Raw genomic sequence first — 24,566 nt, 5'->3', positions numbered from 1 at the left:
CAGGGAATAAGGCATCACTGTCTCATTCCTGATGCGGTGGCGCATAGCAGGTGCCTTTTGAGCAGCACCGGGATTTTTGGTTTTAAAAGTATTTCGACCGTACTGGATAATACGCTGGCAGTCGCGGCCAACCGTTGACCGATCGGAGTGTGCGGATTTTTGAGCCGACCTTTTCTAACCCATCCTTCCTCGGGGGATGGCAGCATCGCTGCTTCCATAAAATGAACATGCTGGTCACCTGGGGGAAACACCTTACTGCCTTCACACTCCTATCGCAGAGGACAGTACGACGTTACACCCAGACCTCCTCGAAATATGATTAATTGTGCTACAGGGTCTCGCTGCTCTTGGTCTGACTGCTCCCCTTCGACCTTTTTGGCATCGTCTGAAAGACTTCTAGTTCAAGCTATGAAATAGGAAAGCTCACTTTTATTGGATCGATTAATTCGGAAATACCCAGTTGGGAGCTGGAATAAGCTACTTGATCAGGGGATGCGGGTCAGTAAGTTTGCTACCTTTAGTGAATTCTTGATGCACATTGGTCTGCGGTTTTCATGTCTTAGTTCAAGGTGTGTGGATCACGGCTGCTTTTGACTTTATTATTATTGCCAAAATTTCTCCAGCTAACATTATTATATTTCTGTACGCTTCCTGCTTCTCACCAACGTTTCTACGTTTACTCCACCTGTGTTATGCCACATCACTACCCTGTTTTTCAGTTTTTGATTGCATGAACGAATGAATATTGGTTCCTGGCCCTAAGTATGTGGACAAGCCTACAATGAAGTCCAGAATTCATCACGATTGCGTTTCTTTAATTCTTAAACAACAGCACCCTATCACAGACACCCAATCACACCTCGCCCCCGATTTTCACGTTATATAAATTACTACACAAAGATCCTGGGAGCTTACCTTCTAAAAGGTGGACGCGGTTTGGTTTGCCAATACGTCTTGATACGTAAGCTGATCGCAACAACCTAGAAAAACTTTGGATGCGCTAAATTACCGAGATTAACAAACAGCGCGCACTTCAAAGCTCATTTTTGTTATCGCGGCATGCGGGTTCTCTTTGGCTGTATTCTCATTTACATATGTCTTGAGGGGCCAAGCGGGGAATATCTACAAGACATATACACTTTGGCAAAGTATATAAATAATCTCTTCACATCTGAGGTTCAGATACATGAATTCAGAAACGTAAGTTCAAATGGTTGTGGTAGAATATCTCGTTGCATGTATAGGGAACTTGAAATAGCATGAGCATCATAGATTTACATTTCGATTGATTGTGTGCAGATTCACCGAACATGGAAGTAGGTGCCACCCTGAGTCTCAAACCTCCAAATTAACCATTTCGGTTGATTGGGATATGAAGCACTCTCTTTTGATTTTTTGTCAAACAAGCTCCACTCGTTACTTTTTCAGCTAAACCAGACTAACTCAATGTTTTTCACAATTAATACTAATCTTTAATCAACCCATAATATACTGGTCAGTCCTTACACGTGCAGAATCCGCTAAATTTATACGGTCACTGGGGTGCATCTAGCTGAAAACTGATATGCACTACATACAGTCAACCAAATAAATTTCAGGGCCTACTCTAGGATGCGAGTTAAGACCAGTAATTGCTTGATCGGACTATGGGTTTGAGTGCGAAAGCTGCCTCACTTAACGGTCACTGGGACCAAACATTTCCTGCTAGACCGCTGAGTGGATAATGAGGTTTCTGTCAATCCATATGTAGTACGACGAACCGCCAAATTTTGCCGTATTTAAAACGAAAATCGTTCTTTTCAAGTGTATGCAATATTGTAGGACCGTGTATGTTTTTTCCTGAAACACACACTATTGAGTTCGGACAAATCCCTAGGGACCTGTCTTTTATCTTGAAGACCGCTTATTCCTCATAAAGGCGGACTAGAGCTTTTCTTAACGAAAATGTTACAATATTTCATCTAGTCACACGTAGACGGCCACTGACAGTGTGTCACTTCAACAAGAAAGGCAATAGATAGAAAGAGACAGATACCGACACTTGAAGATCTCTATCCTAGTAGGCGGGGCTAATTCTTCATGGCTGATGAATTAAGTGAGAAAATCTCAGAGATTAGAGGTTATATAAGCCGAATATTTGCCCGCTGTCGCCTACTACAATCTGAATGCTTACTTGAAAATCTAGGTAATCTGAATTTTGAATTTTCTCAAAACAACACTTGGAATATTACCAGGGTTATTTTTTCAATTTGAAATCATGGTCTGACGGTGAACAGTTGTGCATTTTTGTTATTTCTTTGAATGTCAGTTATAACACTTGAGTAGTAGTACCCACTACTTTCTTTGTCAATCCAATTTTAAACGTTGAGAGGTGGAGTATAAATCTATGTTAAACCTGTCGTAAGTCTCAGTGGAGACAGTCGAAATACCTTTCGATTTTCTTTACATGAACTTTCAGTAAGCCTGCTGGCGTATAAGTATTGAAGGGCAACATACTTAAACTTAGAAGTAGGTCGGCTGAGATTCAAAGGTGGTGTATATTTTAAATACTACGGTGAAACTGAAATAGTGGTACAATGATGCGCTCCAGAGAAGAACGAATCAACTTCACTATACATACCCTGTCGACACCAGCGAATTTCCCAGGCATAGAAGGGCTTTTTCTCACAACCACGTAAATGGTGGAAGAGAGCCAGAGGCGGTCAAATAATGACTTGGCAGCGAAGTATGAAAGCCATTGCCAGCAAACTCAGCTGTGCTGGTCACTGCCGTCAACCTGGATGGGGACCTCAAGACGGGACGCATCAATGGCTAGAGACTTTGTTAGACATGGCCTAGTCGCGCCCCCAATGCCACTCATCGCGCCCCCAATGGCACTCATGCATCCAAGCTATTGCAGTCAATGCATGGCTCCTTTTCCAAACTTCCACTTGATAGCCATCTGACAGTGCTGGATTGATGCACCAATTTATAAGCTCCCGCCTGCAATGCGGAGCTAATTTTCCTCCCCAAATCATCTGTGAACGAAACTACGGCAGCTACAACCNCCATTGCCAGCAAACTCAGCTGTGCTGGTCACTGCCGTCAACCTGGATGGGGACCACGAGACGGGCCGCATCAATGGCTAGAGACTTTGTTAGACATGTCCCAGTCGCGCCCCCAATGGCACTCGTGCATCCAAGCTATTGCATTCAATGCATGGCTCTTTTTCCAACCTTCCACTTGACTGCCCACTGACAGTGCTGGATTGATGCACCAATTTATCAGCTCCCGCCTGCAATGCGCAGCTAATTTTCCTTCCCAAATCATCTGTGAACGAAACTGCGGTAGCTACAATCACTGTACGACGAGCACGCGGTTATTACAACTGACAATGATGGTGATGTTAATGATGGTGAGAAGCAAAGTACTAGGGCCTGGGATCACTATAGAAAAACCGCCAAACCTTGCGTTTATGAAAGAGAAAATTAATAGAAAATGTATGTAAGCAGATGATACCAAGGTCTTAGTAGAGTGTTCCAAAGGAACTCCCAGGAAAACGCACTTCCACATAAGTCACCGAAGGGGAAGGAGGAAGGTTTTTCAGCGTTAGCCTAGGCCGGTGGTTTGAAAACTGAAGATAATCAAGCTCTTGGTGATACTGTTAGGCGCACTCCACAGAAATTCACCTATAGAGTGCCACTCAGAATGCGAGATGTTGATTTAAGTAACTGTCTGTAAAATATACAACGCCCAATTAGGAATCATAACTGCTTCTGAGTAGACCGTACGCCACATATATACCGGAAACAAAGAGAATCTCAGTGACGCAAAGCAGCGTGCGTCTGTTTTGGCGTTACAAATAACCCGTCTTTGCAGCAAAGCCGTTTGACTTAGAGAAGTTCCAGTAAATAAGTGCATGGAAGTAAAGCGCTTCCAAGCAGGTAAAGGCTTCTGGACATTAATGTCCGCCTTTTTACCTATGTAACACTGATGACTGCTAAACCATTAAAAATAAAGCGCACAATCTTGGACAAGCGAGTGTGCTCGTTTGCCGTACTTGATCGTAGATAGCCTGGGTTTCTTCTCAGTCCGCATTTTATCACACTCGTACAGATAACGCAAATCTATGGTGCGGATTAAGATATACGTAAAGCATTGTAAAGCATTTCCTAATGCGAAGTGCAAATGCGACTTTCAAAAACCTGGAGAACACTTCATGAGTGAATGGAAACACTGACCATTCAGGACAATGGAAACTGAAGACCAAAACACTTATCCACCTGCAGTATGTGCTATCTGCGGGGCGCTTCACAGTGGTGTTCTATCCACTGCTCTCCACAGGCCATGCCAGTTTTCCCGCTACGCTTTTACTACGGCATGGCATTTGTTTACTAAAAACACCGGATGTGAGTTGTAGCCGAAAACGCATAGCACATAAGGGATCCACCAGCCAAGCTTTCAGAGTTATAAAATACCAATTTGCATAAACAAGAATGCAGTTGTAGCGTTCGATCCAGTGGGTGGAATAGAGTAATTCAACAAGAAGGTAATTTCATACATATAAGTGATCCTAAGGTAACATTATAGTATGTAAAAGGTAGTCTGAAACTTCACGGATATACGAAAACAACATATAATGAGTAAATAAGAATTCTGTGGATGCTCACACAAACCTTTCAAACACAATGTTCAGAGCGTTAAAAATACTAAACGTTAAGTTCATATCACCGGTAAATAAGCAGTGATAGCTGGTGGACCACGCGCACACTAGAAACAAACAACAAACTCTGGAAGAAGTGGGGCGGCAAGAAATGTAATGGGTTTCGGGGATAGAGAACAGCTATATGGGCAAATATTCGAAGCCCTTGATCTCCTCTTGTAAAACCGCAAATGGTGCAAAGACAGCCCCAAATCGGAACAGCACACATGGCATTTATTCCAACTTGCACATGATGCGTACACAAGTGGTTACAAATACAGGCCTAAGCACAATGAATGGGCAATTCAGTAACGTATGCCTATTTTTGAGACGCATAGTAACAAAATGAGACAAAACTTCCATTGAACAAAGTGTATAAGTAAGTGGCCAGTGAGTCACAGCACATTTACTAGTACTGAGCTGATGATCAACTTCAAACAGATAAGCATTCTACCTACAAGTCAATCGATGTAAGTTAAGGCAAAGTACATAATTTTGCGTTACCAACCAAACACCTGGTTTTACTCTTCCGTAAAGATGGTTCAGCACCAACCGATGTGGAAACCACACACATTTCGCAAGAGAAACATGATGCTTCAGAATTCAGGTAGCAGTATAATATGTAAAAGGCACGGAAAAGAATGAACCAAGTTTATTTTGTGCAAATGGAAGCATAGTTGACCAAAAGTTTTATTATCTAATGCATAGATAATTTCAGTTGACGAAAACGAGGTCACTTGGAATGGATCTGCTGTTAGTACAAACAAGTTGGGAAGTTACATGCATGATCGTCACACAATCCCGATATGAGAGTGGAAAAAATGAGAAAATTATAAGTAGACTTTCAGGCATGAAATACTTGTGGGGGAAGTATAAACTTGAGCGAATTGATGAACAATGAAAAAGTAAACTGTAACTAATATATCAACGACAAATTTTTATTTATACGAAGGACCGGCAGAGATTGGTTTATTATTTACCGAACCATCTGTCTACCGTAGCCTATTGGATGTACAAAGTTGTTTGGATAACCCTTTTACATAAACAGATTACTCATCAGTCAAAATCTGTCTCCTCTTAGGATCTCTGTTTCTTGGATGAAATTTCTTAGTTCACCCTAGACGAAAATTAAATGATACTTTAAAAATCCTTCGATTTTATAGTGCACTACTCAATATATATGTATCGGGATATCTCGAATATCGTAGCGACTGGAACATGAGGCGGCCTGGTGCAGCACATTCAGTTGCCTGGAAACATCAAAACCGATAGATTCAGCTGGGTTCCGGGTGAGTCTATCAGGACTAAAACATAATTCATTGACTGTATGGAACAAGTAAGAGAAGTAACCAACTGTTTCGGCATAAATTGCATGGTTTAAACAGAGTTATAAAAAAATAGACTTAGATTAATTTAAATAATACGAAGACGAGAAACAAAAGGTACATAAAGCTTTCAGTCCCGTTGCAACTTCTTTTTCGTCAGTTTTGTGACAGGTCGCCCTCTGCCCCTGTAGAATCATATGGTAGTTTGTTGATAGCGGAGCATCGTTGTTCGTCATAGAGTACACATACGGCTCGGAATATATTGTAAAGTCTGCCAAAATGTGCCTACTCTTAAACGCTCGGCTTTGTAGGGATAAACTAAATGTTCTCCTCAAATGCGGTATTTGACGTAACTCTGGAAGTTTCAGCATGTTTAGTTGAATGCCAGTGTAGATAACACCTTAAGGCCTTTTCGGTCATAAATAAGCATGTCTGTCGACAAAAAGGATTTGAATCCTTCCAGTAATTTGTGAGATGGATGCCCTTGGTACTTCTCTGCAAGAGTATGGCAGGCAAAATATACTCATTTGTGGTGGATTTCGTTGAGGCTGAAACAGTCACACGGTAACTTTAGGATTTTCAGCGTTGGTTAACCACACTCGCGAGACAAAGTCCTTGAATCAGGGTGAGGAGCTGCTCCTGTAGGTCTACTAATCACTTGCTTCTGTGTCTACTAGGGTACTGTGACGAGTGTTTTTATCCATAATGCCTTCACCCAAAGTTCAGATAACCTGCAATCTACGTGCAAAGCGTGTGAAACAAGAAAATTCAAGACAAAATCTATAAGAATTCACTCCGTCAGCTACCACAAGGAAGACGTCTTTATTACAACTATTACTTGAGTCTGGATAATTAAGACTGTCAGCTGGGTCACTTTTACGTAAATAACTCTGAGAGACGTAAAGGAAGGTATAGGACTCATCAGCAAGCACAGGTACAAAGCTTACACCAGTACCATGGTTTTGCTTTGTGTCATCAGTTTATAACACAGGTACAAGCTTACACCAGTACCATGGTTTTGCTTTGTGTCATCAGTTTATAAAACCGCTCTCCAAATGCAAATCTGACGGCTTATTTGTATCGAACGTTTGCAATTCTGTTGGACGGGTTTCTGGTAAGAATGATTGGTTTAAGCCGTAACTGGACAAGAATGTCAGCGGATGCTCTTTGTTACGCTAAAGGTTCTTACACATACTGAACCGATTTGGGATGGCTTAATTGAATCACTTTACATCAGAATTTACAATTAAAAAATCAGTAAATTATGAGCCTCAAAGAAGAAATATTACGACAACCAGTCCAACTGCGCACATATTCCAAGAGACCTTAGTCTTTTCTGAAATTCAAAGAGAAATTATTCGGCCGGTTTATAAGCGGTAAAGCTGATACGCAAAGCCGTCTGCTCCACAGAAGATACTGGGCTGAGTCAAATTATCACGTACTTGCACAACACTCATGAAGCTGATGCTTTTGCCCTGTGCGAGGCTCGGCAGGCAAGCCTAGTCCTTCATGTCTTTACCACTCGTTCATTGTTTAATTAAAAATATGAACGTCCAAGTACAGGTGAGATATGTGTTAACACTCTCGCTTGGGAACTATAACTAAACCCTACTTGTCTTCGCGTTTTTAGCAGTCGGCAGTGCTGAGACCGGCGTTCTACTAGTGAGACACCAACTCTTTCGACCGTTTATAAAATCCTGTTTCACTGTGAATCATTCAGAGTTTCAAAGTGGCGGCGTTTAGACGAGCATATAGTAAGGAAATAATATGGCCTTTTAACTGCTCCATTGGACCGGGACAAATGAACTAATTTTCGGTTAATGTCTTTACGTTTGGTGAATACGTAGGATGCGGGCAAGCATGAATAAACAGTATGAAACTCACACAAAATGCATAAAAATATGCAAACTCAGATAACATTATTCAGTTTCAACTTTTTTACTGTCACGTCCATGACGTGACAGTATAACAGCATGACGGTTATTCAGTGCAATGTAAGAAGCTGACGAAAGCCTAATTCCATGTGCGTGAGATTTATTCTGAAGGGTGTCTGCTAATTTACAATATGTTCTCACTGACCGCAATGGGATAGCTGGGCCTATAACCATTTGTCTATTTTAATGCAATTGTTTTGAACATAAAATCAAGCAAGTTGTTTTTAGATGTTTCCAACGTTTTTTTTCCCGTCAGAGCAGCCGTAAAGAGCCAAAGTACGGAATCGTTCCAAAAGAATTGCTTCTTCCGAAATTCCTTGGCACAATATCCCACTTCAACTTCACTTATGAAAACCGGTTGTCCGAAACTCTCTTAGACACAATAAAAAACCCATAAACATTTCAACAGCATATTCTTAAAGCGTTACATTTAACCGCCTTTGATGTACCGGAATCAAACTGGGATTTAAAGTACCGGACGTAAACAATTTTAATTCCCAACGAATCGCTATTTTCCTCGATGGCGTGCTTTTGGGTGGTCCGATTACATTGTACAATCATCTGGTTTAAAATGAAGGCATTCTTTACGATGTGACTGCAGATAATCTCACTTTGGTGACCTCCTCGTAGTTTCTGGTGGAACTTCTCTTTTTGTTCAGAAGGAGGATACAAAGCGATTGCTCATCGAATTGGGATTCACGTCTCTACACTAAGTCGAACACACAAAGGGTCACCTTGTTCAACTTGCTTGTTCACTGGAGGTTTTTCAGAGGCAGTCACGACTGACAACTTGTGCTTTTAGGTTACAGTCTTCATGGATAGCAATTATGCCCAGAATACGCTCCGATCAGTCGTTGCGAGCCAGATTACCGTACGTGTGAAAGCCGTGTCACCCAGCTGAAGTTTTCAGCTTGGGTTCATCTAACAGGGAGGAACTTATTGCATATCGCATTGGGAGAAAGGTTTTTCTGTGCACTGGGGAGTACGAAAGCCACATTTATTGACTCTAAGTAGTAGTTTGAGCCCAGCTACCTCCGGTGCCAAATTGAGTGTGCGCGGCTTTCGTACCCCAAGCAGGCACTTATTTGTTACCTTTATCACACTGCACTTTCAATTCAAACGTTGTCGGATTTTCCGCCATAAACACTAGTTTTATAGAACCTGTTCTGCCATCGGCTTCCAATTTACAGCACCTACGCAGTTGATGCGGTCATTAACCCATTTCTCCAACAGTTCAAACACTTGCACACAGAATAAAGAAACGTGAATTTCACGACTGACAACGCAGTTTACTGGACTTTGGTCCATAAGGATTTGGTTCGGTATTTATCTGCAATTAGTTGATGGAGTCTGTTTGGGTAGCGAAGTATAAAATTCACGAGTCATTCTCCTTTGCACATGGTGGACTTAAAGTTAGCCGTTCCAAAATAACTGGTCACCAGATATAACCGCTGAAGAGGGTTACTAGTGAGATAGCCAAATAAATCAAATGGCCCAATGTATGTTAAACCCCGTTTTAGGAGGTTTCAGTTGACTTTTACATGCATTGCAACGGTGTGTTCCTTTTGAAAAGTGGTTCCTTTCTTCAAATATTTAATCATCAATTACCTTTTGCATTCCACGGAGTGATCTTTCCGCAAATCTTATGAGTCTGGGTTATAAGTCATGATAAGTCATGGTCACATCTGGTCAGAATGGCGGATACTAATGAAACTGCTTGCCATCTGTTAGCAAACAGACGTATACATTCGTACGGGAGAGATGTGCACGTTTTGCTCAAAGATGGATAAAACCAACAAAGTTGGAGTTCGGTTCATAGTTTGAAACCGCATTCGGTGTAACCAGTGGGCAGTAGCGCTCGAAGTTTCACGATGATCAAGTGACTGGAATGATTTGGAGGGAAACCATGAAGAACAGACAAAAAATCACAGCAGGAGAAGCCGTAACCAAACTTCTGAAAACAGAATAAGCCCTAGGCAACCTACAGGGGGCTTGTAATGTTGAGAGAACTGAATCTCTGAATACGCTGCACATCATACATGATTGTAGTGAAGTGTAGTTGGCCGGAACATTTCTCGTGATGTAACTCAGAACATGGTATCAAGTGACATGTTTTTATGAAGTTAAACCGGTAGAGGACGCTTTCATAATATCACTCAGTCTGACAACTCCGCGAAAGTTGAGTCTTCACCGCTTTTGTGAGGAAAAACAGTCGTAGTCCGGAGAAAAAACAAATAATCAGGACAATATTTTTAATGGAGGAAAAATTATTGATTTTTGGAGATTTCTGTGAAGCGAAGTGCGTAGGGTTATATAAGTGAGTAAGTTCATGAAGAACACCACCCACAAGGCTCATAAAACTCTTAGATAGCCCACAGCCGGTTTTACCCTTCTTGAAGCTCATCAGTTTCCGTCAACCTTATGTTCTACTTGAACCCAAATTGGACTGATTTCGACAGAACACTCATTTTTAAATCAATTTGCTCTGAGCTTAGACCGCTTAATGGAAAGTCTGTTATCACATGCTTGGATTCACTTACTGAATCATTTAAGTCAGACAACCGGCATACTTTCAGCGTTACAAAAGTGCAATTGACAGGGGACCTCTCAAGCTGGAAGAATTTGATGCCGCTGCGGAAATCCGTGCTTACTCAAAGAAAATTGGTGACATCGTATTGGTGAAGAATAAGTCACTACATGTAAGTTACTCATTTTCACATTTAGCTCGTCCTCCTGTTTTTTAATGATTTGCATAAGTGTCACGTATTTCTCCACTTCGCTCTAACAACTTGGACAGAAAAACAGTTTGGAAAATTCCACATTTACCTCCATGACTAAATTTGTGTCATGTATATCTGGTCCTTATTGGAACGAATCATCCGAGGTGTCCAGCCTCCATTTCGCTCTAACAACTTGGACAGAAAAACAGTTTGGAAAATTCCACATTTACCTCCATGACTAAATTTGTGTCATGTATATCTGGTCCTTATTGGAACGAATCATCCGAGGTGTCCAGCTATGATGGGCAAATTCAGGATCAAATGCGTTCATTTAATGCGTTCATTTAGTTCAATTGATTCAAGCAGTTGATCAATGTATCATACAGCTGGTACTTTCATGGAATACATTACTGACCTTGTTGTATTTCGCATGATAGGTTCACTCATCAATTTACAAAGGTAAGTCAGCGCTTCTTAGTTGGCGTTTGAGAAGAAAGTTTCTTATTTTAACACAAGGGGTTCATAAGAACTCTGAGGGTAATGTCGGAGAGATTAAGAAAGCTTTGATGTATTATGTCATTGATCCTACCAGAAGATTTGTAAATATGGTTCTGCAGGAGGACATTACTTTGAGCAGCGCCTGATGACAATGCAGTCTACTCTTGTGGCACAAAAGCCCCACGAGTCGGTAGTACAATACTATGGATAGGGCTCAGAGAAAAATGGAAGATATTGTTATAGAAACGGGAATTTTTAAGTCGGTCCACGGCCTGATACTATGGTCCAGTTTCCGGAATGATTGAAGGGGAGAACAAATCATAAGATAACATTAATCCGAGGTACCTAGTAAATTTTATTTGTGCCGTTGATTGTTGAAGAGAGTGGAGGTTGTGAATCAGTCGCTTTTTGGTGACGGAATCTCGGAGTTTCTGACTCGCTCAAATTGAGGATTACAATATAGAATTCCTGATGAAACAGTCCAGAATCAACATCCAGTACAAACGGTTATGTTGCCGGAATGTTTATACACATTGGTCGTGTTGTTTTAATACAAGGAATCTGTGTAAAATATAGAACGGAAAAGTGGGACACACCACGCTTATCTAGAATCGTAGTTGATCTTTCATCACCGATCTATACATATAGGCCACACCCAATGAAGCAAGTGTGGTTGAACAAGTCCACGACTGTCTGTATCAATTAATCTCCCCAGGGGACTTCTTGGTCAACTCTCTAGAGGAGTCCGACGGGTGAATGACAAGAAGTATCAGTTTAAGAGACACTTGAAGCAAGCCGCGGAACAGACTCGGACCGCTGGGGTACTCAGTTAAACCAGAAGAGGTAAAGGACTTTGATATTAGTGTATTCTTGACCAATTTACATCCGTAAACGATGGGCTAAGATGGGTGAAGATTGTCCTGCAGCAAGGGGCGCAAAAAGCCAGAAGGAACACTGTTAGATCCGCTGGCTCTATGTGTGGAGAGGTTATTCAGTTTTATTTTAATCCAATTCCGTTGAATATGTGGTGGCTTTTGCGTTCACGTATTCTAGCGAAATAGATGTGTCTATATTGTTAGCTTTACTAGTCCTGGTAACAAGTCCTGGTAACTCAAGTGATTGACGGACCAAATGAAAACTGCCTTCCGCCCAAGTAACTTTTCATCAACTAGGTGTTTCACCGTCTGATCAAGCTGAAATCCGCAAGAAGACTATTCAATGGAATTCCAGAAACCTCACTCTGATCATTTTGGAAATACATGCTTCTTGTACTGGTTCAAGCAAAGACGCAAAAGATCAGTTGCGGAAAAGCATAAGATTAGTTGAACTGTGAATCAAGCCCATTTTAAGATTGAACACTGGTAGAAATTGTCATTGTGACAACAGATTATGAAACAAGCAGAATGCACATATCGGCAAATTAATCTGGTTTCAACGAAGTACTGAATTCAAACTTAGCTAGATCTCTCGTTCTTGATATTCCTCAACTGAGTTTACTGCAAACAGGCCGCCTCATGTTTCAGTTGAAGCGATGTTCAGGCTACTGCAGTGTATTGTCCCGACACTACTCATAAGGCTGATGATTACGCTTTGACCTACGACCCGTTTCACCTCTAAGGCTCATCAGGTAAGCACTCTGTGTGCAGCACACTCATTTGAAGAATAGCATAACCCAGAGATTCAGGTGAGATTTGGCTGAGTATCCCATTGAAAGAAGGCTTAATTTGCAACTAAGTTGATTTCGCAAATTGCGGTAATTTGGGTTCAACATAAGGTAGACTGGATTGCTGCTGTCTGTTAAGTCCCAAGATGGACGAGACTAATTGTAGGCTTTAGAAAGCCTTCCAGTAACCTTGTGATCAGTGTGTTCCCGCAGTCCACGAAATTATTTGCGGTGATGACCTTTCTGCGGATGGTGCGCTTTTCGTTAACTTTCCAGTAAATAAGGAAGTTTGGTTTTAAATAACGCTTGTAGGTTATCGCCCACCTGGTCTTCAACAAGTTAGTTTAAATACTCACCAACTGCTCAATTACTTCTATTCCCCTTTTTAACTAAAAATGTGGTACACAGCAATGTGAACTTTCTACCGCACCCACGTATCCTATATTGATTTTCGCCAACATCCCGTGCACGCGTGTGTGCGTGGACATACACAATTTCCCGCATATGCAGTCAGCTAGAAAGAATGCTGTCCACATGCACGTATCGATCAGTCGTGAGGTAAACGCATGTGACCGACAAATGGGGAGGAGGGTGAGGGGCAAAACAGAAATACAGCGCTTCAAGTGTAATTGTGCAAATTTTATCATTCACCATCAGAGTAACGTGCGTGCTAATCGTGAGAATTTAAATCTTAAAGATGTTCAGTCATCCATCTGGAAACCGGTCTACTTATTTAGTAACTCGACTGATTGTTTTGTCGACATTCAACTGTCGCTTGGTTTTCTTTCGGATTCTGCCTGCAGTTTTGTTAAACATGCAGATTGTTTCAACCGATGAAATTTGGCGGAGATGGTCAATAACGAACGAATTCACGAATTCACTAGAAACAAACTCTAGGAGATGGGTTTCAATCAATGAAGAATTAAAACAAGCCAGTGTTGAATGTTATATCTGACATGGGATGTTTATTGGTCGCACAGAGTCATCTCTCGTGCCACGGATTTTCGAGTTCCATGACCACCAGGTATTCGGCTAATGGGTGTGTTTTGATGCAATTTAAATATTCCATAGACGTGACGAAAAGATACGAAGGTATGCACGGATGTCACAGGGATCAACCGACCACCTTACTGGGTGGTTTTTATTTCAAAATTATCCCCCGCCTCTTTAGCACGCACTGCAGTACCAGCCGAATTATTATATGGTAATTGATATTCTTGCACCCCTAGGAGCCCTTGGCAATTTACGTTGAAGTGAATCCACACCTCTTTAAAGTGGCTCACAAATATCTGACAACATTCCAGAGGTTACATCACCATGTTTTTTATCATGTTGCACTCCATAGACGGTACATGTTGTTCTACTTTTCATCGATTTAAGCTTTATTATCACTACTTGTAGTACGTTTCTACTTATCTATTTTTACACAGGAAGCAGTGGCTTGGGTGGAGGAGGAGGTCGCAAAGTACGCATGGAATCCAAAACTGACAGTAAGCCACCGAGAGATGATTAGTGCTAGATTTTCCCGTGCGAATCATGGTGATGACCGGGCTCCCATACTTACTTTAAAGATAGTTTTCAAAGGAGATAAATAGACTGTATAGTTGTTTATTGCTCTTCAGCATGAGATCATTTTTTTGGCGCATAAAATCGCGTTTTACAGTGACAGGAACTCGTAAGAATACTCTAACCGACACCCACACCATTGTTAGTTGTGATAACTGCGGAATCGTTAGTGTAATAAGCCAGTCATTCAGTCAACCTAAGAATTCGACATTTGCAGGGTTTCGCAACAGTGGGCACAACGGTTTTACAATGTGCAAACAGAAGCTTTTCGAAACTGAGAAGCCTAACTTTTCAAAGCAGGATTTTCAAGTGTGAGAGTATTTAGCTTATCTTGATTTCTTGAGCCGTGTTTTGTTATCTTATCACATCTATCGTTCTTTCATCTCCTTCAGTTATTCTACTCTCGATGCACACTTATCACCAAAAATACAAAACCTCATTCATCACTAAAATGCGTACAAAATTTGACGTCCGCGTTTATACATGCGGTTGGAAGTAAACCGGGTGGTGAATTTAATCTACCAATCTACCTGTGACCCTTCGTGCCCTTGGTATGCTAGACTGCCTGGGATTTTAAACTATCAGGCTTGAGGCACAGCTAATTATCCTGGTGTGTGATTCGGTAGTTGGGTCAGCTATTGTTTAACTTCATGTGGTGTAACTTTCCCATTTGAGTCATTGTTGAAACAGTACAAAAGACACGGCATGGAGTAAAGTCTATGCTTATATCCATCTCTAACTCTCTATATTTATCGGTCCATGGGTGGCAGGTCAAGGTGAGATACGTTTGACTTGGTCTATCGTTAATTTGATTTTGTACAGTTTGGCTGCCTCAATCAGACGTCCAGTATATTTCATGTAGACCGTCAAAGTCCTCATGACTTCAAGCTGTCTTCCTTTGGCACTGAAACCGTGATTTTGATTGAATCTCTTGTGTAGCAAACTATCTTTGTTTAATTTTGTAAATCAACTGTTGTGCTTCCAGACCATCCAGTTAAGTGGGAGGTTGCAAATCTTTTAGCGTATTACTAATGAGTAGATAAGTTGTCTAACTAATTAGTTTGCGCGTTACTAAAAGCTTAATACTTATCACGTGGATCGGTTTCACTGAGACTGGCTCTCAGCTGGTTTAATAAGATCGGAAGATGCTGCTAGATGCAAAATTACGAAATAACACAACTAGGTTGTCACATTGCAAATGATCAAAACGGGCGTGATTAACCTATGCGCTTAGTGTAGTCAGGCTGTGAATCATAACGTGAGGACCACTGCTCTCTTAAGGGTCACAGATATTCGAGGTGTACTATAGTTACGAAACACAAAATTAGTTAATTCACTAGCAGGAGCCGACGAAGGTCATATTTTCGCTCCCGTAACCTCCTCATTTATTGAGGTAGGTACCTCTAGTCTATCAGACGAAAGACTCGACCCAGACTACCCGGATAGTTTATTGGTTACGAACTACCCTTTTTTAGAAGAGACTCCAAGTTAAAAGAAGCACTGAAGGATGGTACAAAAATGAGAAGCTTTGGGAAGCAATTTTTGTCAACAATGTTCCATCCAAACGGACAGATATTTTTTACTTCAAAGTAGAGCATGACAATCAGTTATGTGAAACTTTTTGTCTAGGATTGGAGTTCTATTTAGCTGTTTCTAATTTCAGGAAACGTTGGTGGACAAGGTCGCTTTAGATGCACTGAATGTCAGCGACTCATTGCTGGAAGAAAAGCCTGGGTACGCATTCAAGGTTCTGCCTGGACAGTCCGGCGTCCACATTCCAGTAGAAGTCTATGTTGGCGGTAAGTTTTCTCCAAACTGCATAGTCTTCCTTCAGCACTTAGTATATGTGGAGTTCTGAGACAGTAACTGAATGCATGGTGTCTAAGGAATCTATGATTTTAGAGGACAGATTACAGTGAGAGTTAATGAACAGCGGTTATGAATCTGTCCGTTTGTGGTCGGTGATGATTTGACCAAGCAACTCTAAACCAAGACAAGTTGGTTACAAAACCTAGTAGAACTCGAATACACAAGAGATTTGCTACTTAGCCGTTCACGTTTAGACCACTGATCTATAGGTCAGGCTTGATTTTTCATCCCAAGCCAGGAGGTATGAAACAAGGACTAAGAACATCTTTTACCATTCAAACTTACGTAACGTTTAAAGACAAACAATGAGTTCAGCTACAATCAGTGGGAATGCTTTCCTTGGAAAGCAACAATAGCAGCACAATGGTTTCTATGATGGATATGGCCAGCCGAAGAATAGTGGTATTTCCCGATTACCGTATTTGGAAGCTATTACTTTGATCGCCCCAGAACTATCCATTTTTAGAGACAACCGATATTTGATGCATGAATTGCTGTGAGTGAGAGATTGACCTTGTGCCATTGGTTTTTATGGACACTTAAAAGCTTATTTTCCAACTGCTGGAAACCATACAAATGTAAACTCTACTAAGACGTCGGTTTATAAATTATCTACTAAGGTATACAAGGTACGAGTCCTTGTTTGTTTTATCGCCTGACATGTTTGACTTATTCGCTTTTTTCAATCCCGTGATCTTTTCCGGTAAATTAGCAGCGCACTAGTTTCCTGATGAGATGACCAGTCACTATTCCAAAACTTAGCGATAAAATGCATAGAATTCTCAGGCAAGAACTTCGGAGCTGAGCCTATTGGGATTCCAAAGATCTCAGTGGTCAGGTGGAATGTCCCATGGAGAACAAAGCCCTAAAATCTACCTGGGGTGTATCAGCTTGACGGTGGAGCGTTACTTGTTAGTTATGGTTGGGTTATATTAAAGATTTAGCCTTCCCATGAGAGCTTCTGGATTAGCAGCTCTTCCCTATATAGTTATTTTTGCTTTGAGCTGTCCGTGTGATAGGGAATTTTTTAATACAAAAAGCGAACAAGCGCCGAAGTTTCTGTTTGTCTAAGATGCTAAATCGGTAGGTTATGGCTCTTTAGGGGTCATCTGATAGAAAAGGCGAAGGAAAAGTTGGACAAACGGTCGATAGACGAGGGTCAAATGACAGATTACCTGGGTAGCTTATGTAGAACTGCTTGTATATGTAAAGCCTTGTTCAACTCTCATGCGTTCGCTTAATTTTTTCCCCACACAGATCCTGATGTATATCATACTCTACGCTGGATGCAGTCATTGGACTACATTCTGGACAACATAACGAATCTTCACTTTGTTTACTTCGCCAGCGTCACTGGGATATTCAGTGTTTATCCAGGTAGGTTTTGAAACCAGAGGAACCATGTCTGGCTATCACTTAGTCCAAGCATTTCCTTCAATACCTAATTTTGGTGTGATTAGTTCTTTGAGAAAAAGACATCATCATTACCTCCGCTGACAGAAAGTAAGATCACCAGCAATGAACCACGTCATTTAAGGTCCTGCAGGAGGTTGAAATGGCATAGGTTAAGCATCCAGGAATGCGTGGAGTATCTAATCCTATACGCTCATTCGGTCCATCTGGATGAATAATTACAACTTACGGAATCTTAGATGATGAGCTCCCTTCTAGATGTTGCAGGATGAACCTTACCTTCCTGGTTAGTTGTGCTTCCCGAAAAAGTTTAAATTCTAAGGTGGGATGCGCGCAAAAGTGGGAGGTTTTAAAATATATCATATACAAATTTTCCCGGGTGTCCGCTCCTAAAATTATCGTAGAGTCGAGGACACAGGCGAAGCCTCAAAAATTAAGTCAAATTATTTGAAAGGTTGAGGATTTAAGGGCTTAGAGTTCGCATCCTTCAAAAGAAGGTGTATGTATTGAGCATGACAAGGAGTGTGATGTGATTAGATTGATTTTCAAATAGATGTAACCGCAGGGATGCTGTGTTTAGCTCATGGCACCAGAGATAGTGACTGACGTTGAAATTTGCTATATATTCTACGAAGGAATGATCAATCCTAAAACAGTGCTCATTAAGAATCCAATTTTTTAGTACCTTATTTTAGCTGCATTCAGTTTTAGACGCAGTACTTATTTAGGCATTCACAAACTGCGGTAACACTTCAAGCGGGTTATGCATGTGTAAGTTCCTTGTAACAAAAAAATATTTCTTCGGCCATCAGCGCATGCTTCTTAAAAGGCCTGTTTATTTATCCCACTAACGAACATTTTGACATTTTTCAGCATTTGCTTGGCACTCCGAAAAGGTGGACATGTTTGATATTCGCAAGACCAGATGGTGAGCAGTCATTTTTTCTCACCTGGAACTCGGTTTATTTCTGTTTTTAAAAACACCAGTTGCTATCCGGTAGACAATGCTAAACTATTGACTCTTTTGGCCTTTTAAGCTCCCTTGGCTCTTGATCAGTTTGTTAATAAGGAAGTGGACCTGGTTGATCATATTTTTAGCTCCGACTTGCTTTCTCATTAACAAGCTTCTCTCCGGTATTCACTGTACATTGCAATGTCTGTAGTTTATGTTATTTTGCTCGTGACGAAAACAGAATCCCCAAGTACCCACTCTCCACTGTTTTGACACAGCTCAACAAAACGCACATGATATCAACTCTTTGACCCGTATCTTGTTCATATCGAGTGAGCAAAAGCGTACTTTAATGACCTTCATAACTACTAATCCTTATTTTGAGCAGTTGTTATCATTTTGATCATTAAAGGTCACAATTCTTGGGAGTTCTTCCGTTGTGAACTAAACAGTGTTCACTCCTCTCACTTCACTCTCCTAAGACGCTTATTGCACATTGCCAGGATCTAGGATACAAAAACCCTACTTTAAACATTACAGGAGCATATGAACTAGTCAAACAAAATAACTGGTGGTCTGAATGAAACTTGATAACCTAAATATTCAGTGCCGGAAGGCTTCCTAGGCTCCTCTGATCAGTGCATTTGTCAACGCTTACGTTGTTGGGCAGACCACAATTTATGCGCTAAATAAGATACACTAGAAATGCGCGAATGTATACGTATCCATTTTTCCCTCATCACCGACGTGTTTGTTCAGCGAAGAAATAAGTCTCATACAAATATATAAGTGCTACCTACTATAGCCATGGAAATGTCCGCCACAAGTCAACTCCAGTTTACTGCGTCTAACATAGTGAACTGTGCACTCTTTCAGGTACATGCAAGGATCGGCGGTTCCAAAAGCCTTGCTGATTATGTTAGATACGTGAGTCCACCGTTTCTTCCGTCTATTGTATTGCTATGTAGTTTCTAAACTGATCTCACCGTCTTTATATAATTTCATTTCTCTTTCATTTCTCTTTTGTAGAAGTGGAAGCATGACTGGTCAGTCGCTTATAGTAGCTAACATTTCCGTACAAAAACTCGTGACGACTCTGGACGAAAATGATTACTTTGCCGTGGGTCATGTAAGTAACAAGGAGGCCAAGCAGTGTGTTTTCGTTTCACACAAAATCACATCACATCATATCTAACCTTCGCTGTCAATCAGTCAAGTGTACAGGAGCTCTATTTACGATTTAGTGAGTCGTGTAAATATTCAACCAGTTTTGTTGTGTTTTTTATCAAGTTCCCCTCACAGGAACACGGAAAACACTTCTCATTGGTGAACAATTCAGAGCCTGCATGTTTCCAGTCGTTCGTGAGGGCAACAAAGCGGAACATTCACGTAAGTTTCTCGAGTAAATTTTTCTGAATATTTGGAAAACAGAGTTCTTGCTTTATTCTCTATAAAAGGTATAGAAATGTTTGAAACTCTGTAAAATATACTGTCCGAACTCAGGGTGAGCACCCGCATGCTATATAACTGAAACAGTGTTTTTCTGTTTCAGAATAGGTGGAACAGCAGTACACCAGTTGTACATACTGGTGCCTAAATGTCATAAATAAGTTGAATAGTTGAATAGTTTATTTTATTTGTTTATTTGTATTTCACTTATTTACATCAGAATGAAGAAAGTGGCGAACAAATCTTGTTTTCTGTGATTGATCCTCTTGGTTAATACATCATAAATTTATATGGTACCAGAAATCACGTGGGAAAAGTTAAGATCGGGGCTACATACACTCTAGAGAAATACAGATCAAAGGAAGGGGGGTTGGATTAGGGATAGGTCAATGGGTCACAAATCAGGTAAGTAGCGTCACTGTCAGACAGACTGGTGAGACTGGGTGTTTTGTAGGCCAATTCAAGTACAGAGATAGCACAAGTTTCTTTTAGATGCAAAGTTGTGGATCCAGCATTCGGATTCCAATCACCCCTACGATCAATAGTAGTCTGGCTTGGTTCGGAGGTACCTGGTATATGATGGTAGAGTACAAAAGTTTCCCTTGGACTTTTAAGCCTTTACGAAGGCTGTTGCCATGTAAAGAAAGGAACCTTTTGGACTAAATAAAATACAATTTCATAAAAAAATTACACAGATTTTTGTTTTCATCTCCTCCTTGCAGCGGCTTGTCAGTCAAGAAATGACAAATGCACCGCCCAGGGGATACGCAAATTTCTCCATGGCTCTGGAAGAAGCCATATTGCTTTTTGACGATGTAAGTAACTACTAGTAAACAGCAAATCCGTGGTTTGGTGTTTCCCTTTATCCAGTCTTGGCCAGTCTCAGTAACAGACTCCTATGATTTCAGCATCATTACTTCACGCTCGGTACTCTTGGCGTTCAAAGAGTAGACAGTCACAACTGGTAATCACTTTGCCAATGACTGATTAGTGAATGTATGGTTGTATTTTTTTGCCACCATGAGCAACATGAGCTGAGGTCTAACCAATGAACTGTTCTAGTGGTCTCGCACTCGGCTGTCCATTCATAAAGTACCATACTTAAGTAATGGACTAGTCACTTACGAAGCACTAACAGGGCTGGAAATATTTTAGGCGTGAGAATATAATACGCCAAATTTTAATTTAGGGTGAGAAGATCTTTAAACAGCGCCGGGGATTATTGTCAAGTAACCACGAGCGACAAAATAACGTAGATGTGGCTCGATGGAAGCGGTTACCCGTCACAACCTAATAGTAAACGACCTCTGACGACCTCATGAACCAACTTGTTGTAAGATATAGTTGCATGAGTGGATAGATTGGTCACGTGAAATAAGCCCTACTAACTGCGTACTCTATAGGAATACAGTCAGATCTATGATGGCGCCGAAATATCGTTGTTAGTTTGAGGCACATTTAAACAAAGAAGACGTACTTTACTTAGCTTACTGGGACAAAGACTGTCGCAATATATCTCGACAGCTCACATTATTTTTCAATTTTAAGCAAACAGATTCCGTGTTTTAGTTTTGCTTCTTGCCATAATTTCTAATATGTTAACAGACATCTTCAAGTTTTGCAAGGAGAGACAATAATCGAATAAGTGAGCAAGCAGATGTCCACATTTGGATTTATTCCATGCACGATTCGTGATGCTTGATATAATTAATGGTCGATGGGAAACACGCTCTAATTGACCGGCGATAGTTAGTTCTATGCACCAACTCAATCAGTTGAAGCAGCTTCTTGTCTTCCGGTAAGCAACCTTACCTCAAGCTACTGCACTAGAAAAAATCTGGTTCATGAGTCAACTTCTTTGTTCTTTCATTCTCAGCGACAGAATGTTTGCCCGTGACCAGAAGATGTTAGCACACTATTCTTTTGGCCTCGCACCAGAAGAGACTGAACAGAGGACAATGCGACGCGGCTAAAGAACAGAGGATCACGGTTCAACTTGATTAGTTTCTAGGGCAAGCGAGTCATAATCAGCTCAATCGTGCGGCTCAATGGAGCACAAAGTCGTTCCCCACCACAGTTTGCGTACTGTTTACAGGAGGCTTGCTAATCATGTTAGATCGCGGAGCACCGCAGAATCGCGGTGGATACGACTACTGACAGCCGACATTGAGACACTGATCCAATCATTTGTCAGCGAACACATTTTGCTCAGATGCGGGATTTATTGTGGTGCAACTCGCATTCTCCCTTAAATATCCGGTACTGGACACAGGACCATAACCTCAGGTCATCCGAGAGGTTTCTTGGCAAACAGCCAGTGCCACTTCTCCGATTTTTCTTACTTTTTTCGATATCTAATCTGTTCAATACATCGTGTCAAATTCCACTGTCTTAGCCCCCACAACTGTGAGAAAAGCTTTCCAAAAACACATTCGCCAGCCCTTCTGTATCCTTATTTTAATGAGAATACCTGAACTACTAACATTTCTTAGGTTAGGCTAAATTTTCGGCCGAAGATACGCTTTTATAGCCAGTAGGTACTATGACTTTGGGTAACTGATTCACCCACCGCTAACGACTGACCAGTCAATGTTTGTGTCCCGATGATTAGTGCGTAATTATTATCTCCATGCAAGTCGCTCATACAGGTAAGCAGTTGTCTCAGACTGCACTTTAAGTCGTTTTACCTTTACGAAATAGCCACCTCTTCTAAAACTCCGGGTGCATATGACAAAGCAGTATGCTCACCATTCACGAATTTTCAGCTGAAGAATGACAGTCATCCGGGGAGAGAAAACACTCCGTGCAATAAGGTCCTTGTCATGTATACAGACAGTGCCTTCGAATTCGACAGCCGAGTCATGACGGTTTTGAATGACAAACTTGGTGATGTAAGTTACATTGTGTGCAGCGCTTTTTTGCTTCGTGTTAATGTAGTTTTCTGTCACTACTTTAATAGAGTATCTACTGAATGTTTTTCGGCAGCCCCGCATTTCAACCAGTCCCTGCCATTCACGAATTCTACACCGATCGATTGCCTTGGTGATCTGTTATAAGATTCGGCAGCCAAGACCGAATAGGTATTTCGGGATTGAATTGGTTCATCATTTAACTTTTCGAAACTTATATTGGTATTGCGAAGTATTTGCTACGCAGTTCTAGGTGAGCGCAGTTAAGGATATGGGCGTTTCTCCGATACGTACCTGTGATAGACGATCGCTGACCGGGAGAAACATCCTGGCATACAGAGGAAATACGTGGATCTTGTCTGCGAGCAAGTTGCTGGGTTGCGCATCTAGTTTTATCAAAGTTTTACGCTATATTTCTTCCGCTAGTTCACAGAGGGTGAACCCCATAATGACTTTGAGATTCATTAAAAAAGGTCTGATGTAGCAGCGGTATGCAGAGGATGTAAACAAAGCTCAGTAGATCGTAAAATCCACCACATGTAGCAGAAGCGAAATTTGGTCTCCTCGATCAGTTGCATAAAAAGTGGCCAAGATGCAGACAGCAGTCTACTGTGACAAGAAGACATAAGGACAGCTGGTTCTGCACACAGTGTAAAAGTAGCTGAGTTGCTTCAGCTGATTCTCTGAATCTTCTCCAAGTGTAGCAGTTTGTAGGGCTGGTGGGTTGTTTCAGATGTTTTTGTCAAGAGTCTGTCAGTAGGTGTCCGTAATTTGTGAGCTTCTACGAAGAAGGTTGAACTTGCATTGGAGCTGCTAATTAGTAGTGCGTTACTTCAGCAACTGCGGTTTTTATGTGTAACCATCACTTTATAGCAAGCAGGACCATTATGCCAGCTCATGTAAAATTTGGCAGCATAATCTCTTCAGTTCATAACAAGCGGTGGATGATTGGGACATTAAATCCCTGAGGTGAATTCAGTTCTAAGCAACGTACCGGTGCGTCTTACTGAACGGTACACTGTCTCTACATGTGTATACTATTTAGCCTCCTGGAATATTTTTACTTCCAAGGTGAAAAAATGATAAAAAGAGGAGTGACGAATTCGACGTTGGTGGAAACGGGACTGACAGACCACCTAAACTAACTAACGGGATGTATTATCTTCCACAATCTCCAAAGATTTGATTGTAACTGACTTCCGACATCGAGATGCTCCAGGTTAATTAAAGTAAGAACGGAGGATAAAGCTTCCACAAACAGCTCATTTAGTATCCATATCCTCCCTGCCTCCGAGTTCGGGTTGTACCAATAAGCAGATAACGAAGAGCTCGACCATCTGATGTAAAGAAGAAATCTTGACTGCGCCAGATCACCCTGGTTACATTCATTAGGAAATCTGATTTGTCAAGTTGTGGTCAACAGTCAAATGGAAATTAGAACGAGAAAGTCAGGTTTTAGTGTTTTTAGAAGGCACTCGATCTGTATATTGTGTGACTAATAAAAAGACCGTGCACATTATCGTCACTCCCAACGTGATTCCGAAGTCTTAATTTCTTATTACCTTGTTGGAGGTATTTATGGTACCT

The 24,566-nt window shown here is 41.2% G+C and overlaps 2 protein-coding genes across 2 annotated transcripts in view; one reads left to right on the top strand and one right to left on the bottom strand.

Moving 5' to 3' along the window:
- Nucleotides 1-24,566, bottom strand: part of T265_08217 (hypothetical protein) — a gene marked incomplete at both ends in the record, with an annotated part of 141,870 nt that overhangs the window by 12,809 nt on the left and 104,495 nt on the right. The window lies entirely within an intron of this gene.
- T265_14510 (hypothetical protein) overlaps nucleotides 1,042-24,566 on the top strand; it is a gene marked incomplete at both ends in the record, with an annotated part of 24,005 nt that continues 480 nt past the window's right edge. The window contains 11 exons of the mRNA XM_009173961.1: nucleotides 1,042-1,200; nucleotides 10,517-10,639; nucleotides 14,252-14,311; nucleotides 16,051-16,186; nucleotides 17,514-17,633; nucleotides 18,543-18,597; nucleotides 19,498-19,548; nucleotides 19,651-19,750; nucleotides 19,912-20,010; nucleotides 20,793-20,885; nucleotides 22,836-22,961. Coding sequence (XP_009172225.1) covers nucleotides 1,060-1,200; nucleotides 10,517-10,639; nucleotides 14,252-14,311; nucleotides 16,051-16,186; nucleotides 17,514-17,633; nucleotides 18,543-18,597; nucleotides 19,498-19,548; nucleotides 19,651-19,750; nucleotides 19,912-20,010; nucleotides 20,793-20,885; nucleotides 22,836-22,961 — 1,104 coding nt within the window. The remainder of the gene's footprint in view (nucleotides 1,201-10,516; nucleotides 10,640-14,251; nucleotides 14,312-16,050; nucleotides 16,187-17,513; nucleotides 17,634-18,542; nucleotides 18,598-19,497; nucleotides 19,549-19,650; nucleotides 19,751-19,911; nucleotides 20,011-20,792; nucleotides 20,886-22,835; nucleotides 22,962-24,566) is intronic.

The sequence above is a fragment of the Opisthorchis viverrini genome (assembly GCF_000715545.1).
Source record: "Opisthorchis viverrini unplaced genomic scaffold opera_v5_208, whole genome shotgun sequence".
In the NCBI taxonomy this organism is placed as follows: Eukaryota; Metazoa; Platyhelminthes; class Trematoda; order Opisthorchiida; family Opisthorchiidae; genus Opisthorchis; species Opisthorchis viverrini.
The sequence above is the reverse complement of the archived record's forward strand: the minus strand, read 5'-3'. Positions and strand labels throughout refer to the sequence as shown.